This window comes from Protopterus annectens, chromosome 17.part0, assembly GCF_019279795.1.
Source record: "Protopterus annectens isolate FY-2018-M chromosome 17.part0, PAN1.0, whole genome shotgun sequence".
NCBI lineage: Eukaryota > Metazoa > Chordata > Ceratodontiformes > Protopteridae > Protopterus > Protopterus annectens.
The window spans coordinates 599,269,283-599,293,744 of record NC_056751.1 but is presented as its reverse complement, the minus strand read 5'-3'; the positions used below and the strand labels follow the sequence as shown (position 1 = coordinate 599,293,744).

Sequence of the window (24,462 nt, the reverse complement as noted above, 5' to 3'; positions counted from 1 at the left end):
GGGATAAAATCCATGGTGAGCCGTGGAACATGTTCCTTAGTATAGGATACCAGTGCTGGCGTGGCCAGTCTGGAGCAATGAGTATCATTTGTGGCCTCTCTAATCTGACTTTCAGCAACACCTTTGCTAGAAGAGGCAGTGGAGGAAAGGCATACACTGTTAATGTTTTCCAACTGAACGAGAGGGCGTCCACTTTCCAGGCTAGTGGGTGGAATGTCCTTGTGCAAAATTTCTGAAGTTGGTAGTTTTGGGGGTTGGCAAACAGATCTATGTCTGGGCGTCCCCATTTTTGATTTATCATTGCAAATACTTGTGGATCCTGTTTCCACTCGTGGGGATCCATGATGTTTCTGCTTAGGTCGTCTGCCAATGTGTTTTTCTTTCCTGGCAGGAATTGTGCTTGTAGTTGAACTTGGTAAGTCAATGCTGTGTTCCACAAGGTCATTACTGCTTGTCTGCATAGGGGGTAGGAGTGTGTGCCCCCTTGCTTGTTTATTTACCACATTACTGTCGTATTTTCCGTCTTTATTAGGAGTTGTCCTGGATTTAAGAGGTCCTTGAAAGCTGTTAGGGCATCCTGTACAGCTAACATTTCTTTTTGATTGATATGCAGATGCCTTTGATCTGTATCCCATTTGCCCTGAATGCAGTGTCCTGCCATGTGTGCTCCCCAGGCATAATCCGATGCATCTGTTGTTACAGTTTGCCTGGCCGTGGGCAAGGTAAAAGGCTGACCCTTGTTGAGATGACATGCCTGTGCCCACCACAGAAACTCCTGTTGAAGGCAGGGAATGAGTGATATCATTGTTTCCAAGCTGTGGCTGTGCTGTGTCCATACGCTCTTCAGGTACCATTGTAATTTCCTCATATGCAGCTTTGCAAATGGTATCAGGAGTATGCAAGATGCTATAAATCCCAAGACCTGCAGAATTTTTATTGCAGGGAGCTGGGTTTTTGTTGCCATCATTTTGAAATATTGAGTCAGTTGTTGAAGCTTGTCTGGTGTGAGATAAGCCGTCTGGGCCGTTGTATTCAAGCTGGCACCCAGGAATGTTATATTCTGTGAGGGTACTAGTTTTGATTTCTTTTCGTTTACTGTGTACCCTAAGCAACTTAAAAGATGTTTGACAAACGCCAGATGTTGTAAAAGAATGTCCTTGCTTTCTGCCTGAATAAGGCAGTCATCCAGGTATGGATATATTTGAATTCCTCTTTGTCTGCAGTATGCAATTACTGGTGCCAGGCATTTTGTGAAGACCCTGGGCGCAGTAGATAAGCCAAAGGGCAGTGCAGAGAATTGATAATGAGTTGAACCTGCAATGAAACGGAGGTATCTTCTGCAATTTTGTCTGATAGGGACATGCAGGATGCCTCCTTGAGATCCAACATTACTAGCCAAGCCTTCTTGCCCAGCATGGGAAGAAGCTGCTGTAGTGTTAGCATCTTGAATTTGGGTACTTGGAGGTAGGTGTTTAGAATTGAAAGGTCCAGTATGGGTCTCCAGGCTTTGTCCTTTCTGGGGACTAGAAAGAGTCTTGAGTAAAATCCTTGTCCCTGCTCCTGTGTAGGTACATGCTGAATGGCCCTCATGTCCATGAGAGCTGCAATTTGTTTTTGTGCCTCCGCCCATTGATTTAGTGGTATGTTTGGCATTCCTCTTATCCTTGGCAAGGTGTGAAAGTGGAATCTGTATCCCTGTGAAACAATGTTTAGGACCCACTTGTCTTTTGTGATGATGTGCCAGTTGTCTGCAAAAAGTGTTAATTTTCCTCCCAAGGGAGCTGCCAAGAGAGATTTGCTTGGCAATCTGAGGGTTAAGTCATTGTGTTTGTCTTCTATTAGATTGGGGCCTGTCTTCTGCTACTTTCTGGGTAGCGGCACCCCATTGGCATGATTTGTAAGGGCCTTGTGAGTGACCTCTGCCCCTTGGGCATCTGTATTTGTTCTGTTGGCCAATTTCTGCTGAAACGAGGTGGCTGAACCTGTAAAAAATCCTTGACCGTCTGCATAGATTTTGCCTTATCCTCCATTTTCTTTAAAACCTCTTCTACTTTGACACCAAGTAAGACATCCTGCTGTAAAGGTACATCCAATAACTTTGCTTTAACATGATCAGGCAAGGTTTGTTCTTTTAACCAAGCATGTCTACGTATGACAGACCCAGTCACTGCTGCTCTACAGGAAGCTTCCAATGAATCAAATCCACATTGTAAAGTATGTTTGCCCACCTGTTCAGCTGCATGCAACAGATCCTGCATTTCCTTGAATTCAGACTGTTCAGAATACATGCTCATTTTTTGTTTTAATTGAGACATTAGGAATTGCTGATATTTCAGCATGTGAAACTGGCAATTTAAGGCTCTCATAGCTAGAGTAGCTGAAGTGTATACCTTCTTTCCACATCTATCTAGTGCTCTGGAATCCCATTCAGAGGGTACAGGATTTTTAGCCATAGAAGCCTTAGCCCCTTTGGGACCCTGGGAAATTGTTTCTGGGTCAGCAACAGGGCTTTTATAAAGGAATTTGTGTGAGTCAGGTACTCTGTAGTATCTGTCTGGTTTGGCTGGAGCAGGGGGGAGAGAGTCTGGATTTAGACTAGATTCTAAGTAAACATCATCCACAATGTCTAAAACTGGAGGGACAGCAAGTGGTCTGTGCTGAGGTAGTAAAAGGAACTCTTGGAGCCTTTTCTTAGAATCAGAGTAATCTTGGCCTTCCCAGTGGAAATGTTCCCTCATGGTATGTAAAGTTTCCCCAAAGGAGTAGTCTTCTGGGGGTGATGCTGAGGAAATAGACTCTTCAGCATCAGAGTCTTCATAAGGGGGAAAAGAGTAATCCTGTTCCTCAGAAGAATCTGAGGAAATTGAAACCTGGTCAGAGGAAGCATAATCCTCCTCTTGTCTTGGCCTTTTATCAAGTGGGGGATGGGAACCCCTGATTAGGGTAATCATTAGGGTAATCAAATCTTCAGCCATCTTAAGCATCTGTTTCTTAGGCATGGGGCCTTGAACTGGAGACTGATGTACAGTCTTTTTATGTTTTAATGGAGTTTTAAGCTTAGCATAAGATTTAATGGTGAGTGTAGTCGGTCTGAAGACACCTTCTGCAACCGAAGGCATTTCTACTGCACCGGAATCTCCTTCTGCTCTGGTGTTGGAAGGGCCTAAAGAAGATGGCTGCAGCAGCCTAGTACTCTCCACTTGTGTTTCCGAAGCTGTCTGGGGTTCTAAATCTGCAGTTGTTAGGTGCTGCGTAGGCGCCTCACTGAAAACCGGAGAACCGGCAACAGGCCCAGCAGAGGCCTCGGAGTCTGGTTTGGTTCTAGGCTGCCTGTCCTTATCCTTGCATTATTTATGCATGCCAGTCGTCGGTTGCTCCGACAGCATGGTATAATTAAATTTCCTACCAAAGTAATGTCAGGCGAAATCAAACCGACGTTTGATAATTCGTTTATTAAACCTAGCACAAAACCGACAACCTGTGACTTCTTGGTCTGGGCCTAGGCAAGGAATACAATAAGAATGGAAGTCCTTATGAGGTATTTGCTTCCCACAAGAAATGCAATTGTTAACTTTTTCTGACATCGGACTGAGGCAAGAAAAGGTTCCCCAATGGGGTACTTAGCTTTATTGAAGACTTCGGTCTGAAATTCGATTTGAAAATCTCAGGAGTCGGCTGACCGGCACTTGCGAACTGCTTCTGCTTCGGGCACTGCGAGGCAAGAAAGACTGAAGAAAATGGCGTTGGATGCCTCTTAAATACCCCTGGCGCACTGACGTCAGGGAAGAAGCGACAGCAACCGACGCCGGACCAAGACTTTGGAATTCTGGCCGACTGCGGGACCACCTAACGGCAGGATAACCCAAGTGTGATGACTGCAGCAGTGTAACACGATGAACATCAGGAGGTATAGCCAAAGGCCTATGCTGAGGAAGAAGAAGGAAATCCCTAAGCCTCTTTTTAGAGTCAGAAAAATCCTGACTTTCCGAGTGGAAATGTTCCCTTATGGTATGTAAAGTTTCCCCAAAAGAAAAATCCTCAGCGGGAGAAGCAGAAGGAATGGAATCCTCTGCATCAGAGTCCTCATAAGTAGGTATAGACAAATCCTGTTCATTAGAAAAGTCAGAAGAAATAGAGTCCTGTTCAGAAGATTCATAGTCAATTTCAGCCATAGGCCTCTTAGAACGGGGGGGGGGGGGGGGTTGACTACCTCTGATTTGAGTAATTAAATCTTCAGCCATTTTGATAATTTGTTTTTTAGGCATAGGGGCCTGCACATGTGACCTGGGCGTTGGTTTTTTAGACATAGATTGAGATTTTGGCCTTAATATTGAAGATGGTGTCGATTTAATATACAAATCTGTAGGTCTGAATACACCCTCAGAAGCCGGTGCCTGCACAGCTGCTCCAGACCCATCCAATGTAGTGACATCTGCAGATTCCATAACTGAAGCATCTCGTGGCATACCGGACTCCGAATGGGTCTCAGTAGAGGCCTGCAAATCAGAAGTAGCGGGTATCGGGGCTGCGAAAGCACCTCACTAAGTACCGGTGAACTGGTGACTGGCTTAGGAGAAGTGTCGTCGGCAGTTTTGGATCTCAACGGCCTGTCTCTGTTTTTTTCTTTGGGTTTTTTCAGTATTACGTTAGTCGGATTGCTAACCGACATCATTTTTGGATAATTAAACCGTGATCCAAAATATTTAGAAGCAAAAATGTACCGACGACGGATAGTGCGTGGATTAAATAAAGCACAGAACTGGCAACAAGGTATGTCGTGGTCAGGGCCTAGGCAAGGAATACAGTACAAATGGAAATCCTTATGAGGTATTTGCTTCCCACAAGTAATACAATTATTAACTTTTACTGACATCGGTAAGGAGCAAGGAAAAGTTTCCCTAGTGGGGTACTTAGCTTTTTAGTTGAAGACTTTGGTTCTGAAACTCGAAAACGAAAATTTCAGGAGTCGGCTGACCAGCACTTGCGAACTGCTTCTGCTTCGGGCACCGCGCGGCAAGAAAAACTGATGTAATGGCATTGGCTGCATGTTTTATACCCCTGACAACCTGATGTCAAGGAAGAAGGGACAGCAACTGACGCAGGACCCAAGACTTTGTTAATCAGGCCGACTGAGGGCAACCTGCCAGCAGATTACCCAAATGTAATGACTGCAACAGTACAAATATCACAGTCTGTTTAGGACTTAGGTTATGAAAACTAAGACTTGTTTAATATTTTGGTAAATAACAAATCTAGGGACTATGTCAACATGCCAATACCTCATTTCTGAAGACAGCATTAGTACTTATACATGGTAAATGAACTGTGTTTGTATGCTGTAGACATGTAGAAATATCAAAGTCTGTTTAGAACTAGTTATGAAAATTATGATATTTTTTCATATTTTGGTAAATAACTCTGCTAGGAAGATGTCAATATGCTAAGTAATACCTCATTTTGAAGACAGTATTAGTAGTTACAACATGGTAAAATAACTGTGTCTGTATGCTGTACACATGTTCAGATATCACAGTTTGTTTAATCTTGTAGAATTATGAAAATTATACATTTGCCATATTTCTCATTATCATGCCCATTTCTTTGCAAGGGAGCATGGTGATGGCACACATGATGCATCGTTTTGAAGCTGACATTGAGACACACAACTTGTACACTGATTTGTCATCTCTCTCTGCTACAGGTAATGAGATATTATGCTTTGTTTAATTATCAATTATGAGAAATATAATATTAATCTTATTTCTGTGAATATCTCAGTAAAGGAGCATCACACAGTAATGGTTAAAGTATCATTTTAAAGCTGATATTCATACAAATTAATTACAATTTATATGGGTCACATGGTACAGTCACCAATATATTGTGATTTGTTTTACCAAAAAGGTAAAAAGTATGCATAAAACCGGTATTCCTTGGCAAATATTTAATAACTTAGATACAAACTATCAACATTACACTGCTGGAAAGGTCAGTGTCTGCTGAACAACATTCGACATTTACATTTTTAGTCTAGCTCTTATGGTTAGAGTTATGCACATTTCTTTTCTGTATGGTACAAATAGATTATCTGAAAATGAGCTCAGGCTGCACTGTTGTTCCTATGGTGGAAGTAAGCAGGCAGCATTTTCTGAACTGCTCTGGAGAGACTGAGCTAAGTCATTTGTGGTTCCACCTTTGTGCAGAGGAGTTGTAATGGACTTTTTCCAGATTTGAGGGATTACGGACTCAGAGATAGATCTATTAAGTAGAATAAAGACAGGGTAAGGTATAGCTTTGGCACCAACTTTAAGATATTTGGAGGGGAGGTTGTCAGCAGATGAGCAAGGTTTTATTTTATTTAGTAACTTGAGTACTAGGGAGGTGGGTATGGGTTTTAGGGAGAAAGTAGGAATTGTTGGGGTGTTGTTATTTATTTCATTATGGAGTGAAGGTGTGAGTTGGGAGACTTTAGGATTTGAGTTTGTGGTGCTGCTTTAAAGAAAAAGAGGGGTGGAGAAAGTAATGGGGCAGTGCACATAATTTGTTCAGAAAAGATTGCAATATTTCAATGAAGGCAAAGCTTTTATTTATTGGTTAGATTCCAGTTATCTTTTTGCTTATCAGTATAAACATGTCTTGGAGGAACAGAAAGCAGATTCAAATGTTAATAAATAAATAAATAGAACATAAACCTGTTTAAAAGAAGGTGGGATTATTTCTAAAAAAGCAAAAGTTTCATTTTAGCTGCTAAATTCATGCTATGATCTTAGCCCATGACTGCTAAGGTTTCTGTAAGCAGTAAAAATCAAATGGTTTCTCATCCTCCCAGAGTTATTAGATTTTAGAGGGGGTAGGTTTGGTGGAGACAAAATACATGAAATAACATTATGCAATTATTAAAAAAAAAAAAAAGTATGTGTGGGTTATGGCATTTCACTTACAATTCTTGACAAGAATGTTTTAGAGCTTTATCTTGGAAATTTTGGGGCACAGTAAAGACCACAGGTCATAAAACATTCCTAAAAGTCACTTAACTCACACATTCTTATAAGTTTAGTTAATAAATGTGCAAATACACTGTTTGCCTTTGAATATTCGCATCAGTTGGGTGGCAAGTATTCAGCAATACAGAACAAAAAAGTTTAGTCAAGTAGAAAGAACCAAGTGACACTTTTGAGTAATCCAGATGTACTTAGAAATCTGGTAGGTATATGTATATAATGATGATAAAACTCCAATCTGATAGACAGAAGGTCCTCTGTGTCTTTGGGCAGAAAGTTGTAGCATACCTCTCAACTTCTTGGTTCAAGAATTCTGGACAAAACCGAAATTTGTGGAGAAACAAAAGCCAAATCAGGATAATCTATAAGTATTAATAAAATTCACTTAAAAAGTTAATAGAAGACCACAGTTTCTGCAAGCAGTGTGCATTTTCCGAGCAATAAGAAGAAACTCTCAATATCTGTCATTATTGACTGACTATGGTTATCAGTGAGTTATGATAAAGTAAAACTTGTAGGCGGGACAAAAATAGTCACTCTAGCATTCATTTGGGGTGATGAGTTGGGAGATCTACATGGCGGTATTATGCTGTGCTGTCATGCAAGTTGAGTCATACTGGTTATACTGTTTAACTTATTGTATGGTAAGTGCTACTCAGTAACAGCGTGTTAAGATAGATTATTGGCATCCTTGAATCACTTATGTATTATTCTACAGAAATTTATTTGGAGCTCTTCAAGGAGAATGGGTCAGGGCTATATACATTCTGATGACCTATCCTTCCTTTTTTGTTAGCAACAAGGTGAATAAATAAAGCTGACAACACACAAAAGTGGTTTAAACAAATAAATGACATTTCAGTGTATGGCAGCAGATCAGCAGACAAGCATAGCTGTGCTTTGTAGGGGCCGAATTTTGCAAGTCAGTGGATGGAGATCAAAGTTCTCATTTTGGAATGGTATCTGAAGTAATAGTAACAATTATTATTAACAATACATCATGTTTTAGCAAGATGCAGCAAACCAAAGATACAGTTTTTACTTCTGAAGGTAGACGCTTACAGCACAGCAATAAACCAGCGAGGCTTTTCAGAAGGGAATGCAAACTTTCTTAATATGGGTTTTCTGCTTATAGTTTGAATAGATAACTCAAAAAAAGAAAAGTGCAGGGTAGCAGTGTGAATTAGAACTGGTAGAGCTTATTACCCAAGGCATATGGCCCCTTATTTTCTTGGTGAGATCACAGGTTAAGAGACTGTTTTTATAACAGTTTTACTGTATCTGAAGGTATGGTCATGGCTGGTGAAAGCTGAATAGGGTACAGAAAGTGCACAAACTGGTATGGTATAAAAGAAGGCTTGATATGGCAGTTATCAGCTTTTGCAGTGTGGTTTGATGGGGTAACTGCTGCAGATACATATCTGACGCTCAACAGTGGTCATTGGGTCGGGGGGGGGGTTCCTGTTTGAAACAAAATGTAGATGAGAGAAATAAGTGCATCTCATCATGCATTATTCATGTTTTTTATTAGGCTTCATGCAGAAAGGTGATCCAGGAGCACTTTATTATACCGCTTAGCTTTACTAGAGGGACATTAAGGTCAGATTATGGGGTAAATTAGAAAACAGGATAAAGGATTGGCAGGGTTTAATAAAAAATAAATGGTTACAATGCATTAAAATGCAAAATTTGACATCAATGCATGGCATGTGGAAAACCAAACCACCCAGCTAAGGCATTTTTTCACCTCCCATGCCCCCAGAACAGAAACAATTACATGCCCAATACCGTCAAGGGGTACACACAAGACACTCTTTTGGTGGGGTGCTGCCAAAGGGTTGGGATGCACAAGCTGCACTACCAAATTAGGACATCACAAGAAATGAAGAAAGATACAGATGTGCTGTTAGGTTTCTTACAGATTACAATATGGTGGCAATATGGCAGAAGAGTAACATCCAACCTCCACTCTAGGGGTTTACAAATACCGCACGGGGAAACAGGTCTTGGGGTTATTTTCATGGGCAGTTTTCTGCACGGCATGGCCAACTTAAGTTAAGGACAAGGTAGGTACAATCGCAGAGATGGAATTTTTCCTGATGGTAGTGCCCTTAGAAATATTGGGGGAACAGATGAAGGACAGGGTGGTTTGGCTTCGATCTGATAATAACAGCGTAGTGCATATAGTGAACAATCAGCTAGGTGTAAAGTGGTGTTAGGCAGACTGATGAGGCACTTTACTTTTAAGTGCTTAACACTAAATGCGACAACACACAGTGAAGGCACAACACATACTGGGCATGGATAACTCATTGGTAGATTCCCATTTTGTTTACAGTGGCCACAGTTCAGGCTGCTGGATCCAAATACAAACCCAACCCCAGAATGAGTGCTAGATCAGTTGTGGGCCTTATGGGCAGATGAGAATGGTGGCTCATGTGTAATGCCCTCAGTAAAAAGATAAGGGTATGGTGTAATAAATGCATACAGCAACTTTTGCAGACTAGACTATTCCATGGGTTGAAAACCAGCACAGCCAAGCCAACCTCACCAAATTAGGGCCTATATTTTGGTACTGAAGGAAAAAGGCTGGGAATTGGGGCTAGCAAGAAGCACATTGTCAGCCTTGAATTGGTTCATCAGGCTTTAGGATTAAGGGACTTAGCAAATTCATTTCAAGTTTGCTCGATGTTTAAAGGTTGAGGAGGCAAACATATAAGATTCCAGACGAGATATCCCCATAGGACCAGCAGCATTATGGAAACTGGTTTCCCATCCTAGAGGATTGCTCTTCTACATATGAATTAGAATTTTTTAGGGTTGCCTTTCTGTTGGCCTTTTATGGGACCTTTAGATGTTGGAGACCGTTCAACCAAACAGGAAGTAAGATCAATGGACGGTATTGCCTTTGATGCATGTGCATAAGTCAAGGACACTTGGGTTTATGTGGCTAAATCCAAAATGGATCAGGAAGGGATAGGTCAGTGGGTAAGAGTTATTACCCCAAAAGGTTTGGAAAGGAATTTGGTAACAGTCCTGTTGGAATATCGCAACCAGAGGGGTATGCTAGAAGGTCCATTCTTTGTCATCAGCAAGAGGACCCTCTTACATAGTATCAAGTGAGGGCAGTCTTGCGGGAAACTGTGAGGTTGTGTGGCTTAGACACAGACAGATAAACATTATATTAATTTTGGATAGGGGCAGTTTCACACGCTGACATCATGAGGCTGGCAGCTGGAAGTCCAATGCTTATAAATTCTACGTCAGGTGTGAACAACTTTAATGCTTGTTTTTGTGTTGCAGCGCACACAATAACAGATTGGAAGTGCATTTGGAGATTCCTTCCGAAGGTAGAATCAAGGTTCTTGCAAAGTGATCCGGATCAGGGTGTCAGGCATGCAAAGGCATCAGCTTAGTATGGCATTGCAGCAAGCAGCCGGAAAGAGTAAACCTCCCATAGTTATTGTGTCGCATTTAGGGTTATAATGATATTTGCCAAATTCTAATTAAATACTTCGTTGGATTGATTGTGCAGGAGGTAGATTATATACACGAGTGCTGGCCACAGGCTATTACCTGTTGGTCAGAAGTGGTAAAGAGAAGAAAGTGTAGGGGGGGGCAGGTCCATTGAAGCAACAGAAGATTAGGTAGATAGTTGGACAAGTTATTAAGGAATGTAAGTGGGGTGTATATTCCTCACCCTGGAATTTGGATCAGGTGGCCAGAAAGACATGATGGAGACAGGGTCATCTGTCAGAGGACAGAAGGCAGGTTGTCTACACAGAGTTGCAAGTAGGTTTAGCATGAGAGGGTCTACATTTATTGTGTTAGGAGATGTGCTTGGCGGAAGGGAGGAATATTTCTCCCTTCTGTGGTGGGAGGCAGGAAAGGAAGGAAAGCCAGGGTAAGTTGGGGGGGTTCAGGACGCTTCAGCTGGACCTCCTACAGGCCCCAAGGAATTGTTGCCATGGGATTAAACAGCCTGGCAATGACTCCTTGGCAGACTGTAAGGTGGTCCAGAGTTATGGAGTTAAAAATGTTATGCTATGGGCAAGATTAATTAGAAGGGCTGGATATCGACAGTGTTGTCTGCTGCTCTGTAGTGTTTAGGGCACTGCTACGAAATAAAGAAAAGGCCTCCCTGAAATTCCTGGCTTGCACACATCTCAAATAATCAGTAAGGGTCATCGGCAGTAACTGGCAATAAACACATGGCTGTAGTCATTTAATCCACATGTTGTTTGTGTGTTTTTATTAAAAATATAATGATGATGATGATGCAAAATGATATACAATGTGCTGAACTGGTAAAATAAGTGTTGTTCATGGGTTAACATCCTGCTGTGCACCAACAGTTACAAGTAAAGTGCTTTGACAAATAATGAATAATGGTGGTCAGTTACTAAAGGGCAGGGAGAGCCATACCAATCTCGGACAAATGAATATATGGAGTAGTAGAAAGTAAGATGGGAGCTGAACAACTTGGATTTCAGATCAGGATGCAGCACAAGACAGCTGAGAAGAAGCTAGAGATGAGGAAAGAGTCCAACTGGGCATTTCTAGACTTGGAAAAAGCATATGACAAAGTCACAAGAAAATTGATTTGGGCAATCCTTCGGCAGCTTGAAGTACCAGAAACATTGGTAGAATTATTACAGGCTATATGTACAAGGACCCAATGACTCAAGTACAAACTGTTTAGACTCTCAGAAGGGTTCCCAGTTGGAGTGGGTGTGTATCAGAAATCAGCTCTGAGACCACTGCTAATCATACTAGTGATGGACTACATTAGCAAACATGTCAGAGGGGATGTGTCAACAAGGTAGCTTTATGCAGATGATGTGGCATTACAGGGAGACTCTGAGCAAGAACTTCAAGCAAAGGACAGGGCAATGGAATGCAAAAGAGTAGGCACATGGGATGAAACTGAGTACAGATAAAAAAGTTGTAATGGCAGCAAATGGGGGAAATCAGAAGAAGCTGAGAATTGAGATAGAAGATAAAACAATGGAACAGATTAACAGCTCCAAGTATCTGGTAGGGTTGGTTAAGGAGAAACTACAATCAGATGGGATGCAGCCAGCTGGTGCAGAATGTCGGGGGTAGTGTATTACAGAAGAATATCAAAGAAGCCAAAAACATATGGTATACAAAACAGTGGTGAGACTAGTGCTACTATATTGTACAGAAAACAGGGCAGTAAAAGCAGAGCAGTTGAAAAAGTTAGAAGTGATAGAGATGAAGTACCTGAGAAGGGTGGTAGGATGCACCCTGTGGGACAGAAGAAGAAACGAGGACATCAAAACAGAAGCCAAAGTAGCTCCAATTGCAGAGAAGGTCAAATGGAATAGATTACAGTGGTTCAAGCACATGTGCAAAAAAGCAAAAGACAATCTGGTGGGAAAGACTTAGGACAGATGGGAAGAATGAGGAATTGAGAGTGTCCAGCAAACAGATGGATGGATTGTGTGAGAGAAGACCTGCGACAGTCAGGTACGACTGTCAGAGAGTGGCACTGAATCAAGACAGAGATGGCAACACAACACCTGACCCCATGTAGAAAATGGAAAAAAAGGGGGTTGATGATGGATGATAAGTCCTGTTTGAAAACAGCAATAGTATTCTGTGGTCACTCTCCCAGCAATTCAACAACAGTACTTACAACTTCATCCACTGACATTTCTACTACCATACTTCATAAGAGTGCAGTATCAATATCTGGTTCCTCCTCCTGTAACACATTTGTTAATTTCTCATCATCTAGTCCTCATGAAACTATAGTAACAACCATTTACAATTCTATTTCACCAAAACCATTAGACTCCTTCTTATGTGCATTCATTATACTTCTCTCCAAGTTCCCTCCTCTGCCATGACTGCCTCCCTCTCCAGCAGTCTTTAAGCTTAAATTCAAAAGACATTTAAAAAATGGTGAATTTTTCTGGTGCTTTGGTGCAGTGCACACTCATCACTAAGAATATTTGGGTTTTCACTGAAAACAGGCCGTAGGATGAATGTGACTAACCAGGTCAACAATTCAGAAATATATAAAAACCTTTCCCTCCACAAATTCCCCCTACACTCATAAAGATCTCCAGGAGAAATACTTTGGAAAAAGTGGCACTGGGGTACTGCCACCTAGGCAATAGCAGGGGGACAGGATCAGCAGACCAAGTATACTGATCTCTGATATTTTTGTATTACAACCTGGCAAGCACTATGACACCAGTTATATTATGTTCCCACCCATAACATCTCTACAGAGTGTATAGCCATGCCTTGAATTTCGAACTGTGAATGCTCTTCTCCTCCAAACTTCACCATAGAGGGAATCACTGCAGCACCTGCACCCACAATAAGAAAGATGCACTAGTTCTCAGACTATTCATCCTCTACCCCTAGTCTTGGCCAACCTTCTGGCAAGCAAGATGCTAAATGAATCAGGGTGTAGAAGGACACAATGTACACAATACACCTGTAATGGAATGTCAGCATGGTTGGTTATTAAATAAATAGAAGTTATGTACCTACCATAACGTTCCATGTTAGTTGTCTTCTTCTCGCCTTCTTTCTTGCTGGATGGGTTTGGAGCCGATCCTCGGCTCCAACTCAGCCACTCTAAAAGCTCGAGAGTTGGTTCCACCGGCTCGAGGCTCCCCTTTTATCCCACAATGCTAGGCGGTAATACCTCAGATCTCGTTTGTAAGCTAGGCCCAGCCAGGAAAAACAAAATCCAGAAAACACTGGAAAGGGGAAAAAAACCCACCTCTAAAAATGACAGAAAGAAGGTGACCTACAACCTGATGAGGGAATATATACATAAAGGTATATACATATATACAAATAGAAGTGGTAGGAACAAAAGGTCACAATCAAACTCCTCTAGGTCTGTCCAGGCTAGGGGGAAGGAGGGTGGGACGCAAGAAAGAAGGCGAGAAGAAGACAACTAACATGGAACGTTATGGTAGGTACATAACTTCTATATGTTAAGTTGTCTATCTCGCCTTCATTCTTGCTGGATGGGACCGCGTCCCTAGCACCTTGTCCCGGGTGGCCTATCGGAACAGACTCTTGAGTACAGTGGAACCAAAGTTAGCTCTGTGTCTAGAAGCTAAGTCCAACTTATAATGAGAAATGAAAGTATGAGGAGTAGCCCATGTAGCTGCCGCACAAATCGTATCAATCGGCAGCCTGTCTTGGAAGGCTATAGAAGTAGCCAAAGCTCTAGTTGAATGAGCCTTAGGTTTGTTTGGTAACTTTTGATGCCTAATCTCATACACAAAAGAAATCAAGGATGTAAGCCTTCTGGAGAGTGATACTTTCGAAACTGGAAGGCCCGTTCTGCCTTCTGTATAAGAAACAAACAGTTGGTCAGCCTTTCTGATCTGTTTGGTCCTGTCTAAGTAATACCTTAATTGTCGATGAACATCTAGCCAATGTAATTTTTGTTCAGACCTGTTGGAATAGTTAGGAAAAAACACAGGAAGGTCTATGTTTTGATTTAGGTTTGCCGGAGAGGCTACTTTGGGTAAGAAGGATGGATTGGTCCGTAAGGATACCCTATCCTTATGAAACAAAAGGTAAGGGGATCGACTACAGAGTGCATGAAGTTCAGAGACTCTTCTAGCAGTAATGGCTACCAAAAGAGTGTTTTCCAGGATAGCAATTTCATTGAACACGAAGCTGCAGGTTCAAAAGGGGGAAGAATCAAAGATGTGAGAACTAAGTTAAGGTCCCAAGAAGGAGGAGGATTTCTAATAGGAGGCTTGAGAAGAAAAACTCCCTTCAAAAAGGCTTTGCTAAGTTTGTGAGACATGATGGCAGAGTCTGAGATTCCAACATGAAAGTTAGATATAGCTGCCAATTGAACCTTAAGAGTAGAAGGAGACGAACCTGCGTGGAAAAGTTCGGCTAAGAAATCAAGGACCGATTGAATGGAAGCAGTGAAAGGATCTATGTCCCTTCCTTGTGCCCAATAGGAGAAACGTTTCCACTTACTAAGATAAATTTTCCGAGTGGAGGATTTATGGGAAGCTATTAAAATATCTCGAACTGAGTGAGATATTAGAGGAAGCCTGGCTAGGGTTGGAATTGGAGGAACCAAGCAGTGAGGTTCAGAGAGGGGAGGGAGCGATGTAACTGACCCGACTGATGGGTCAAAAGATCTGGAACTGGGTCCAAATGCCAGGGTTGCTCCAACAGAAAACGGTGTAGAAAAGGGAACCAAACCTGTCGAGGCCAATAAGGGGCAATGAGGATCAAGGAAGCTTTCTGAGCGATGGCTTTCTGTATCACTTGAGAAATTAGTGGGAAGGGAGGAAAGGCATACAGAAGTCCCCGGGGCCAATCTTGGACTAGAGCGTCTCTGCTGGGATGGCCTGGTAGAGGAAAGAGGGTGAAATAATTTTCGCACTTGCTGTTTTGGGGAGTAGCAAAAAGGTCGCAGCAAGGCTGGCCCCACTTCAGAAAAACATTTTTCAAAACTGAATTTTTCAGAGACCACTTGTGAGGCTCAATTTGTCCGCAATGACATTGGACTTCCCGGGGATGTGCGTTGCTATCAGAAACCGCTGAGAAGAAATCGCCCATTGCCACAGTCTGAGTGCCTCTCGACATAGGGGGTAGGATCTGGTTCCGCCTTGTTTGTTGATATACCACACTACAGACATGTTGTCCGTCTGAATTGCTATCGTTCCCATCGGAAGAGAGTCTTGAAGGGCCTGCAATGCTAAAAGCACTGCTCTCATCTCTAGAACATTTATATGCAAGTGGCGTCGAAGGTTGCCATATGCCCTGGACTGTCCTGCCCTGATAATGCCCCCCCCACCCGATCAGGGAGGCGTCCGTTGTCAGAGTAGCAAATGGAGAGGGAGGGACAAAGGGTCTTCCTAAGAAGAGCTGGGGGGATGAAATCCACCAAAGAAGGTGATTCCTGCATGCTTGCGTTATCACAATGGTGTGGGACATCGGAAGTTGTTGGTATGACCATTGTGTGAAGAGCATCCATTGTAAGATTCTCATGTGAAATCTGGTTAATAGAAGTAGAGGGATAGCAGCTGCCATTATCCCCAGTACTTTCAGGACCAATCTGACTTTGATTTTGTTGCTGTGGAAAAGAAGAGAGACTAGTCTGTGTATGTCTGCTATCCTTTGGTCTGTGAGTCTCGCTGACATGCTGACTGTCTAGATTTGCGCCTATGAAGGTAATAGCACGACAAGGCGACAAAACAGACTTTTCGCAATTTATTGAGATACCTAGCTTTCGAAATATGCATAAAGTGTAGTCTCTGGCAAGTAGTAGAAGATGCTTGGTGGGAGCTGTAAGGAGCCAGTCGTCTAAGTATGGAAACACCTGGAATCCTTGACGTCTCAGGTGAGAGGCGACCACTGCCATGCATTTGGTAAACACCCGGGGGGCTGTGGTGAGTCCAAAGGGCAGGGCTCTGAATTGAAAGTGACTGGTTCCCAGCCTGAAGCGGAGAAATCTCCTGGAGCGTCTGTTCATTTTTATATGATAGTACGCACTGGAGGTCTATAGAGCACATCCAGTTTTCCTTCCCCAATAGGGGTAGGATGGACTGCAACGTGACCATCCGAAATCTTGTTTTCTTGACAGACTTGTTCAAGATGCTGAGATCCAAAATGGGCCTCCAGTCCCCTGTTTTCTTTGGAACCAAAAAGAATTTGGAGTAGATTCCGGATCCTTGCTGGTCTGCTGGAACTGGCTGAATGGCTCTTTTTGCAAGCAACTTTGATATTTCTAACGCTGCTTGCTCCCTTTGAGCGGGTGGAACATCTGGAAGGGACTTTTTTGATTGATTTGGAATGCGAAAGAACGGAATGGAATAGCCTTCGGAAATGATGGACTGTACCCACTTGTCTTGAGTTAGAGATCGCCAGGCTTCTGGGTACAGTGATAATCTTCCCCCGACTGCCTCCGAAGGTGGACAGTCGGGCAACACCTCAGGGATGTTGAAAGGGCTTATCAGAAAAGGTTTCTAGATTGCCCTTGTTCTGCGGACCCCCCCTGCCTCTAGGGCGGCGTCTACCATTATTGTTCCCCCCCCTGCCTCTAGAGGGGAACCGACTCTGTGCGTCAGGCAAAGCCCCTTGAGATTGCTTGCGGAACCACATCTTTCCACTTTTCTGGCCCTTGGGGTAAGGCCTAGAAGGAGTAGAAAAACGGACTCCGACGGCAGAAAGAGTTTTGCCATCAGTCTCGCACCTTGTCAGGGTTTCTTTCACTTGAGGACCAAAAAGAGACGATCCATCAAACGGGGAGTTAGTGAAAGACGTCTTAAAAGGGTCCGCAAAATTGCATAGCCGCATCCAGGCATGCCGGCGTAAGGCCACACCTGTACCTGCGGCTCTGCTCGCTCCATCAGCCGCATATGAAAGAAGGCGCATGGAGGAGTTAGCTATCGAATTGAGGGTAGCCAGCTGAGCGTTCATCTTATCCTGAAAACCCACAGCTGTTGGATCCTTTAACATCTCACTCGCTTCCTTGATCAAGTCTCTTTGAAGACGAGTGAAATGATAGAGGTAGTTCAGCGAACGCATAGAAAAGGTCGCTGATGAAAACATCTGCTTCCCGTACCTGTCCATAGACCTAGATTCCTTGTTAGGGGGATGGACAGGCACTGAAGGATCAGCTAGTTCCTTCTTGGTGGCAGCAGCTACCACCATAGCATCCACAGAAACTCCTTTAGTCAAAAATTGTTTGTCCGCTGGGGCGGTAATAAACTTTGAAGGTCTCCCGGGGGTGGGGTCCACAGAGTCAAGCCGTCCAGGCCTTTTTTGCTACCACCTGCATGAGGGGGTCAAAGGGGGGGGGACACCCAGGAGGTGGAAGGGCGAGAGCCGAACGCCTCAAGATACACAGATTTATCCTCCGAAGGGTTGAGGGCTGGCCAATTCCCCCTCTGTTTTAAGATCTCCAGGATGTCTGCAAAGGAGACATCTTCAGAGGGGGAATGGGGGGAACCTTCAGAATCCTCTAAATCCGTGTCAGAGGTGACAGACTCAGGTGAGTCTATGTGCTTCCTCTTGCACTTTCTCTTCCTAGGGGGTTCTCCTGCCAATTCAGGAGAGGCCTCGGAAGAGGATGAGATCCCCACTGGGGATTCTTGAGGAGCTGGCTCTCTGCGGTCTGGGATGAGGGAGTGAGTAGAAATTACCTGAGGCACCGAGGAGGGAGGGGTGGACGGAGCCGACTGTGGAGTTGAACCAGGTTCCAATACACTCCGCATGACCTCGAATGCACCCCTGTCAGGCAGAGCCAGAGGTCTCCACTCCAAAAAGCTGAAAATCTCCCTCGGCACCGACAGTGATGGCTCCGAGGCCGATGTTGGAGCCGAACTCACCAACGCCGAAGCACCGAGAGGGAGAGCGGGGTCGGACAAGGGTCCAATGCCACTCACCCCCTCGGAGCCGACGAGGGAAGTCCGGCGCCGAGATTCTTCCAATGAAGAAATCGGAGCAGACGATGGCGCCGAAGACAATTGTATCGGCTCCAACTCTGCCACAGTCTCGGGTCCGAAACGCCCCGGCTCCGAACTCAAAGGAGTCGGAGGATGAACATTTTGAGAAATAGGATTAAGCATCGACTGATGAGTCGGGCTCTGAAGCATTTGGGCCAGTGCCTCGGACTTAAGAAGTCGACTCACTACCCTCTGAAGGTCATGGTCCGAAAGTCTCGACGACCTAGAGGAGTGAGATCTATGGCTCCGTTCAGACAGCAAGGGAGATGCTGGAGCCGAATGAACGGAGCCAAGAGACGGTGACCTAGACCTTTTCCTAGTTGTCGGTTCCGATAATATTATCGGAGCCGACTCAGTGATTTCCAATATCTCGGCTCCGGCCGGAGCCGAGGGAACCGAAGAAATAAGTGTTCGAGTCTCATCGGCTCCAGCCGGAGCCGATGTTGTAGCAGACTTCGAAGCCTTAGGTGTCGACTCAGAAGCTGGAGCCGACGACCTAGAAGGCTTGGAGGGTTTGCCCGAAGGAAGAGTCGGGGGACCCTCAGGTTTCAATAAGCCTCGTAAAATAAGCTTATTTTTCCTTTCCTGCAGGACTCTAGGGCTGAAGCCATGGCATACAGCACAAGAGTCCTGCAGGTGTAAAGGTCCCAGGCAGTACACGCAAGAAGTGTGACTGTCTGTCAGAGACATCTTCTGCAGCACGAGTCACACTTCTTAAAGCCTGAGACCTTTGAATCCTTAGACATTTCCAAGAAATAATGTGTAATCACCACACAAGCACAAACACACCGATTACACTATCCACTAAAAATTAAAACTAAAATTAAACTAATAAATTTAGTTTTTTTTTTTTTTTTTTTTTTTTTTAATCCCTACAAAAAACACATACACTCCACTACTAAGAGAGGATGGGAGGGCCCGAAGGCCAAGGGAAGAACTCTTAAGTTCTTGTGGTAAAAAGGGTGGATAAACAGGAAGGAAAGGATAAAAAACTACTTAACTAAGGGAATTATGAGTAAAAACTAATTTAAAGGGGTTTAAATTAACTTTTAGACTGTTCTAAATAGACTAACCTGAAGCCGGTTGGAACAACACACCTCGATCGCTGTAGCGGCAAACGAGATCTGGGGTATTACTGCCTAGCATTGTGGGATAAAAGGGGAGCCTCGAGCCGGTGGAACCAACTCTCGAGCTTTTAGAGTGGCCGAGTCGGAGCCGAGGATCGGCTCCGAACCCATCCAGCAAGAATGAAGGCGAGATAGACAACTTAACATCATTACATTATAAATCAACCCACCTGACTACATCAACTTACTAGATTCTTGTTTTTAATGTACTTTAAATGCACCATGTTGTGGATAAGAAGGTCCTACTGCCAAGCCCACCCTACCACATTACTAACAACTTGCACTACTAAGGTTCTGTGCAGTGTTGACAATTTCTTACCTTTCTGCTCTGGATGGCTTATCAGTATGTTCTGCAGAAGAAAGGCAGCTTTCACCTTCAGTTTTGAAATGCTACTTTGCATAGCTCGCATGAGGACAGAGAAGCCATCCTGATCAAGGAATTTACGAAGCCCAGATTCCTGCTCCCTGACAAGACCTAAACAGAATCAGAAATAACATTAGTGACATGGTATTTTGGCACACAAAAAACAGATGAAAAATGTGAGTAGCACAGTAAAATAAAAGCAAACACAAGATGTACAGTAGTATCCCAAAAAGACTGTACTTGCTACAATGGATGAAACAACAAAATCAGTTTACAAAATGATGACAAAAAGCAAAGCAGTCTCACAATTAAGAAACAAATTAGGGGATACAGTGCACAAAGCATTCATAATCTGCTCATAACCAGCTTCCCAAATGGTGATAAGTGACGTAATCACTTTGGGGGTGGATGTTTGAGTGCCAGCTTCTGTAGAAGATCCTTATTTGCCTTAGCAACAGTTACCAGCAGAGACCAGCAGCTATGTCACTTGGACAAAATTAAATACATTATCTCCTGTATGACTGTTTCACATACTTTCAAGTAGCATTCCTCCTAAAACAGACTTCTGGCCACATCATAATAAAATGTCAAAGTACTTAAAGGGAGAATACTGTTTAACTCTTATCAGCCAAATCTGTCTGGAAAAATATCTCAGATATCCAAAAGTGTGTTGGGGAGGGGGGAAAACTCACCACTTTGTCTTATAAGATTTGAATATGCCTTTTGCAACGATAGCTACTGGGATCTCCTGTTCTAATTTGCTAAATCAGCAAGCATTTATTCTCTTTTATTTCACCTCTAAGGTTTACAAGCAATGCCTGACAATGCAAGCAATCATTCTAAATCTGGTTAACCTCTCACCTCAACTCCGGCATACTGAGCAGGCACAGCCTCTAAAACAAGAAGCAACGATGCAAGGACAACCAATACACCCACCTAACTTGCAGGAAGATCTATCCTCAACATATGATGAAGAGGCCATACAAGCTTATGGAGATGCAGGCAAGGTTAAGTACCCCAAACAGAGCATCTCTTCATAATCAAAATCACATGCTGATTACACAGCTGTTATATCTACCTTCAGGTCTTCTGCAGTGGGAACTAAGAAAGAAATGAAACAGTGAAAATTAAATCACCCAAGAAGTCATAATAAGTGCTCCTAAAGGCAAAGACTCAGAAGGCTAACGCTTGAATTTCAAAGAAGGCCTGACTACTGGAATCACAAACCAACTTTAGCCAGTGCCAGCAGCACAGAAGGATGAAGTCTTGACTACAGTCCAGGTGATCCAAGTTTGATTAATGTCTGGGGTACCAGACAGCACAAGCATGGGAAGATGGGGCATGGACCACACTGGGCAAATCACTCACTGAGCCCTGGTGAATGCTGGGACTAAGAGACAATCACAAGGCTGGCCGTGTGGGCTGAGCTGAAAAGGTTTAAATATTCTATAGGTCTGTGGTAGGCACACCGCTAAGCTACACCTCATAGCCCACCCAATCTACCAGCATGTAACATCAGCAATTGGAGAGGGTGGCGGGGCTGTAGAGCTAAGGAAAAACAAAACTTCAACATGATGGTTCTTCACCTGGTCTTTCCCAATATGCAATTCTTGAATGACTTTATTCCCCTAAAATCTGCACATGGAGGCAAAGGCCTCCATGTGCAGGTCTCTCCCAAAAAGTAAATCCTCCCGGTGTGAGTCACACCACAGAGATGTCATGGATGGGACTATTGGGGGGGGGGGCTGGCTGGCAAGTCAGTAGAAGCTGTTAAAACAACTCAAGCTAAAATGCTTGGTGAACATGTGACCAATGACCAGAAGGCACCATACCACTAGTGGAGTGGTCTTGGACCACAGCAATTTCTAGTGGAGAATTTGTCATTTGAAAGTATAACATAATAAAATCAACAATCCAATTGCAAAATATTTTATCAAATGCTAGCCCCCTACTTCTTCCCTTCAGCAAATGAGGGAAAAGATATTTTTGTCTCCCTAACTCATACACTACTCTTTCAAGCTATAAAAGGTTCCCTTTACAGGATTCCACAAAAAAAGAAAACCAAATGACGATAAATTCACTGGCATAAAGACAACTCTGAAACCACTTTCAGGAAGAAACACGAGTTGATCCTAAAGGTACCAGAGTGTGAAACAAAACACAAATCACAAAGGCATATAAGTATACATCAGGAATGTCTAAAAGCTTACCAAGTGAAGCATGTTCCCTCTTATCCATATGGAGAGACTTTCTCATCTAGGAGAATAAGACTAACAAATGGAAGACTTCCTAGCAACCTCCACCACATCTACGCTTGCACTGAGATGAAGTTAACTATCACCACAACTTGAAAGGGGATGTGTCTTTTGCTTGAAAAGGGAGAAAGTACAGTTGTGTACCTACCATAAATGTAGATGTTCGGGTGTATTCACTGTTGCAGTCATTACTCTTGGGTTATCCTGCTGGCAGGCTACCCACAGTCGGCCTGAATTCCAAAGTCTTGCTCCGGTGTCAGTTGCTGTCGCCTCTTCCCTGACGTCAGTACGCCAGGGGTATAAAAGATGCAGCCGACGCCATTTTCTTCAGTTTTTCTTGCCCCAGATGTCAGGTGCCCCCAAAAGGGTAGGCTAAATAAAGTATGCCAATACACATGCATGCACTAAAGTAAACATTTCCTTCATCTATACGCAAATACACCACATAGGTTGTATAGAATAGAGAAGTACAGATAAGACCCAGCAAAAGAAAGGGGGGTGGTGGGAGGGTAACCTGGACTGCAACAGTGAATACACTCGAACATCTACATTTATGGTAGGTACACAACTGTACTATGTTCATCGTGTTTCACTGTTGCAGTCATTACTCTTGGGTTGAATCCCAAAGCTGAAGATGGGTGGCTGGGCTAAATAGGATTAGGAGAGGCTATGAGGCCCTGCAGAACTGCAGTGGTAAAGCCTGGTCTGGATTTAGAGTAGAGAGGTAAGTGGTAGTGCTTTGTAAAAGTGTGCACTGAACTCCAAGTTGCAGCCTCTAAGATGTCTTTGGTTGGTACTCCTCTGAGGAAGGCTGCTGCTCTGGTTGAATGTGGCCTAATGCCCTTAGGCACTGATTTGCCATGCTGTGCATAGCAGAAACGAATGCAATGGCCTATCCATTTTGAAATAGTCTGTTTTGAGATAGCCTTTCCTTGTGATCCTGCAGCATATGCCACTAAAAGTTGCTCAGTCTTTCTGAAAGCTTTAGTTCTGTCCAAGTAGAAGTGTAGCTGTCTGTGTATGTCCAAATAATGCAGAAGTCTCTCACCCTTGTTCTGTGGGTTTGGATAAAAGGTAGGCAAGTGAATGGTTTGGTTAAGGGCCACACTGGACACCACCTTAGGCATAAATGTCGGGTTCGTCCTCAGAGAAGCCCTGTCTGGATGGAAAATGATAAAAGGTTCCACAGCCATGAGTGCCTGTAACTCCGAGACTCGTCTTGCAGAGGTAAATGCTAGGAGCAGGGCTGTTTTCCAGGATAAAAATTTTATATCAGTTGTTGAGGCTGGCTCAAAAGGAGGCAGTGTGAGTTTTTCCAAGACATAATTGAGGTCCCATGCAGGTATTGGTGCTCTCCTTGGAGGTCTTATGTTTTTGGCCCCTCTGAGGTACTGCCTTATTAAAGGATGAGAAAAGATAGGTGGTTCCGTATTGTAATGGGCTGAAATAGCAGAGGCATGAATCTTAACTGATGAAAAGGATAGGCCTTTGTCCAGCATTAAGTATTGTAAAATCTGAGGAATATTTGGTACAAACGTGTCAATTCCTTGTGCCTGGTTCCAAACACAGAATCTCTTCCATTTTTCTGCATAAGATTTTCTGGTACTGGGCCTCCTGGCCTCCAAAATAATATCCATCACAGCTTTGGAGAGAGGAGTGTTCTGAATGGCTACATTATCCGCCATGCTGCCAGATTTAAGGTCCTGAGTTGGCTGTGCAGGATCTGATTGTTTTGTTGGGTCAGTAAGTGAGAAATTTGAGGCAATGTCCAGGCTGGAACTTGAGACACATTCTTTAGGATTGAGTACCAGTGCTAGCGTGGCCAGTCTGGGGGCAATCAGTATCATTTTTGGCATTTCTTGTCTGACCTTTAGGAGTACCTTGGGAAGGAGAGGCAGTGGAGGAAAGGCATATACTGTTAGCTTTTTTCCAGCTGAAGGATAAGGCATCCACTTTCCATGCTTGCTTGTCATAAGTCCTTGTGCAGAATCTCTGTAGTTGGCAGTTGTGAGGGGAAGCAAATAGATCTATGTCTGGGCATCCCCATTTCCTTGTTATCATGCTGAAGACTTGTGGATCCAGTTTCCACTCGTGGGGAGCCATGAGGTTTCTGCTTAGTTTGTCTGCCAGAGTATTTATTTTTCCTGGCAGGAATTGTGCTTGCAGGTGAACTTCATAAGTCAATGCTGCGTCCCACAAAGTCATGGCTTGTCTGCAGAGGGGGTAGGAATGTGT

The 24,462-nt window shown here is 43.5% G+C and overlaps 1 protein-coding gene across 4 annotated transcripts in view; it reads right to left on the bottom strand.

Annotated features, from left to right (window-relative positions):
* HSPBP1 (HSPA (Hsp70) binding protein 1) overlaps positions 1–24,462 on the bottom strand; it is a 712,194-nt gene that overhangs the window by 308,015 nt on the left and 379,717 nt on the right. For all 4 annotated transcript variants that reach the window (XM_044059627.1, XM_044059623.1, XM_044059625.1 and 1 more), the window contains exon 5: positions 19,928–20,083. In XM_044059627.1, the coding sequence (XP_043915562.1) occupies positions 19,928–20,083 (156 nt within the window). The remainder of the gene's footprint in view (positions 1–19,927; positions 20,084–24,462) is intronic.